Below are 3,145 nucleotides of genomic sequence, written 5' to 3' on the forward strand. Positions count from 1 at the left end.
CGAGGGAAGGGTGGGCGTAGGGACGGCCGAGGGCCACGGGGAGCGTTGGGGGGAGCCGCGGGGGCTGGAGGGCCTGCAGACTCCGACCCTCGATTTCCATCTGACTGCCTCTGTGGGTTCATCTGTAAAGTGGGGACAACTGAAGCGCCTCCCCCAGAGTGGCTGTGAGGCTCCGAGGAGATCCCGGCACCCACCCAGAGCTGGCCTCGCTCCGGGACTGGCAGTCGAATCTGACCTCAGACCCTGCTAGCCGCGTGACCCTGGGCAAGTCACTTCCCCCTGCTTCCTCAGTTTCCTCATCTGCTCCGGAGGAGAAAGAGGAAGTGGTCAGAGAGGCAGAGGAAAAGGCGGGTGGAGGGGGAGCGTCGTGAGAACCAAGAAGATCCAAGTTCGAATCCTGCTCCAGGACCGCGGACAGCAGCCCCAGCCCCATTGGGCTAGAGGAGGAGGAGATGGGCGGGGGCGGGGGTCCCGCCTCCCCTGTGGCTCCAGCGGCCCAGAGGCCAGGGAGAGCCGAGAGCAGCCCCGGGGGAAACTGAGGCTTGTCCCGGACCACCCCTTCTAATAGAGGAAAAGGATCAAGAGTCCCGGGGGAGAGACAGGGCCAGGGGCGCGTCCTGCCCTTCCGCCGGGCCTGGGACACCCACGCTGGCCCCCGGGTGCGTGTTCGGGCCGCACGGGGGACTGTAGGGAGCCGGGCTGAACGCCTGCCGCGGCTCCTGCGCAGGTCCCCGTGTCCGCTGCCCCGCCCTGGCCTGCTTCTGCGTCCTCTTCCCCTCGCCGAACCCGGGGAGGCTGCCTCGACGTCCGCGGCGCGGCCCCTCCCCCCTCCCCCTCGGACCGCGGCCCAGGCCTCCCGGCCAAGAGGAAGTGAGCGGGGCGCCCTCTTTCCCCTCCCAGCAGCCCCCCTGGATGACGGGAGGAAGGGATTAGGCCTGCCCAGCCCAAAGCCCGCTGCTGGCACCCCTGGCTGCCAGCTGGGGGGGGGGGGCCGCCGCCGGGGAGCCCCCCAGCCTCCTCCCTTCCTATCGGATCTTGGGCCTGGCCGGAGCCCCACCATGTCCTCGGACTGGCGGGGGCGGGGAGGAGGCCTCGGCCACGTCCGGAATGGATGTGGGCGGGGAGGGAGAGAGCCGGAGTCCGAGGCCCGGATCTGGACCCCGATCGGTGCACGTCTCCCGGGAGGCAGGCCACGCTGGCCACCAGGCTCAGTGGCTCCAGATGGCGGAGCGCCGGAAGGGGGCACAGAGGGCTTCGGCCTCTGGGCAGCCCCTCCCCCCGCCCCCATTCTTGTCTAGTCTGCGCCAGTGATGGCCAGCGCAGGGCCAGAATCCGCCCCAGCATGGAGGAACCAAGCAGGGGCCACCTGGGGATCCGCTTCTGCCTCCGGGGGCTTTGGGAGGGGGCCAGCCGCGGGTGCTGCTGGGAGTGACTCCCCCCCCCCCCCAGCAAGGCCCAGAGAAGGCAGCATCGGGCCACATTTTGGGGCGCCGCCCAGGCCGGGACCCCAGCCCTGCTCTCCCGGCGTGCCCCAGGCCTGGGTTCTCTTTGCACTGCGGGCCTCGGAAGGGGTCCCAGCCTGGCGTTGGCTTCCAGAGCGGCCCTCTCAGTGGCCAAAGCCTGCCCTCGAGCTCACACCTGCAGCAGACCGTTTGCCAAGGACGCCCCAAACACTTGGGAGCTGCGTGGCCCACCCTGGCAGATGAGGGCGGTGGGGCAGGTCTGAGGGTCCTGCTGGGGGATGGGAAGGCCCTCCCCTTCTGGCTCCTCCTCTGCCTGGCATTTGGAAGCGTCCTGTGACAGGGACAGCTGCTGCTTCCTGGCCCGCTGCAACAGGCACAGCCCGGGAAGGTCAGACCCTGAAGGGCCCTTCCTTGTGGACGGACGGAGCCCGGAGGCCGGAGGCCCACCACACACCATGCAAAGGCTGACTCGGGCTTCGAGGCTGCTCCAGGCCTCCCTGAGAGGCTCCCCCGTTCTCCGGGCCCACATCTCGGCCCGGCCGGCCAGGGATCCCACCAGCTCCGGAGTAAGTGACCTTGGAGCAGAGGGTGGGGGTGCTGTCCTCGGGCCTCAGCCTTCAGGGACCCCACAAGGGCACTTGGGTGGGCGTCCCCCGCTGGCTGGCCTGTTCTCTGCTATGGGGGAAAACCGGCTGCCCTCAGCCCTGTCCTTGGGGATCCCGCTAGCCACCACGAATTGGGTTCCTCAGCAGGACCAGGAGGGCTGACCAGAGAGGCCATGACTGGCTCCAGGTCACACAGCAGTCCCCCCACCCGGCGGCAACCACTGCAAGGTGCCCTCTGAGTCCCCAGCCGGCCTCCCCTCAGCCTTTCCTCGGACCCCGACTGGTCAGCCGGGGCTGGCAAACACCTTTCCAGGGCGGGGCCTTTGGGCCTCCACCAGAAGGGCCATCTCTCTTCCCTGGTGCCAGGCTGTGGGGCCTGAAGGTTACTTGGGGGCAGGGCAGGGGAAAGAGAAGTCTGCCAACCCTCAGCAGCTGCCTGCCTCAGGCGGGATGTCTGCAGCACGGGGCGCCCCGCAGGGCCTAACGGTGCCCTCCTCTTGCCTCCCCGCCCCAGGAGCAGGCTGCCGCCTTGGTGGTCACCTTCCTCACGTTCCTGGGCCCCCCGGCATGGATCCTGGCGCACTTCGACAGCTACAAGAAGGCCTCCGGCTAGCCCGGGGTGCCCGCGGCCTCCACTTGCTCCCCGGAGCTGCTCATTAAAGTTCTCTCACGCCCAAAGCCTCCTCGGCTGTCTCCGTCCCCGGCCCGCCCCTCCCCAGAGAGAGGACGCCCCGAGGGGGAGGGCACATAGGTTTATTCCAGCAGGGTTCTTGCACCACACCAAGAACAGGCCCGCAGGGGAGTACAAAACCCAACACGCACTGGCTGGGGGGGGGAGGGGAGGGGAAGGGCCAGGCCACAGGCCGCCCCCTCACTCGCCAAAGGGGGCCGGGGAGCCCTAGGTCAGGATGTCGTGGGCCTGGTGCTCCACCAGCATCTCCATGCTCTTCACGTCGGTGCACCAGAACTCCAGGCGGTCCTTCATGCCCTTGATCTGGGGGACGAGGGCACGGGGGTGCTCAGCCGGGCCGGAGGGCACGTCCACGCTGGAATGGCCCCCTCCCCCCCAGTCCGGTC

At 69.1% G+C, this 3,145-nt stretch overlaps 1 protein-coding gene across 1 annotated transcript; it reads left to right on the forward strand.

Annotated features, from left to right (window-relative positions):
* Positions 1 to 1,710: 1,710 nt before the first annotated feature.
* Positions 1,711 to 2,746, forward strand: LOC123254220 (cytochrome c oxidase subunit 8B, mitochondrial-like). Its single transcript, XM_044683275.1, has 2 exons — positions 1,711 to 2,029; positions 2,583 to 2,746. Exons 1-2 carry the CDS (start codon positions 1,742 to 1,744, stop codon positions 2,679 to 2,681), a joined length of 387 nt encoding a protein of 128 aa, XP_044539210.1. The 5' UTR covers positions 1,711 to 1,741; the 3' UTR covers positions 2,682 to 2,746.
* Positions 2,747 to 3,145: the final 399 nt, after the last annotated feature.

Source organism: Gracilinanus agilis, unplaced genomic scaffold (assembly GCF_016433145.1).
Source record: "Gracilinanus agilis isolate LMUSP501 unplaced genomic scaffold, AgileGrace unplaced_scaffold17914, whole genome shotgun sequence".
NCBI classification, from domain to species: domain Eukaryota; kingdom Metazoa; phylum Chordata; class Mammalia; order Didelphimorphia; family Didelphidae; genus Gracilinanus; species Gracilinanus agilis.

Coding starts and splice junctions, on each gene's coding strand:
- LOC123254220 (XM_044683275.1), top strand. CDS start 1,742: ATGGGAAGGCCCTCCCCTTCTGGCTCCTCCTCTGCCTGGCATTTGGAA. Junction 2,030..2,582: donor GGGATCCCACCAGCTCCGGA/GTAAGTGACCTT, acceptor TCCCCGCCCCAG/GAGCAGGCTGCCGCCTTGGT.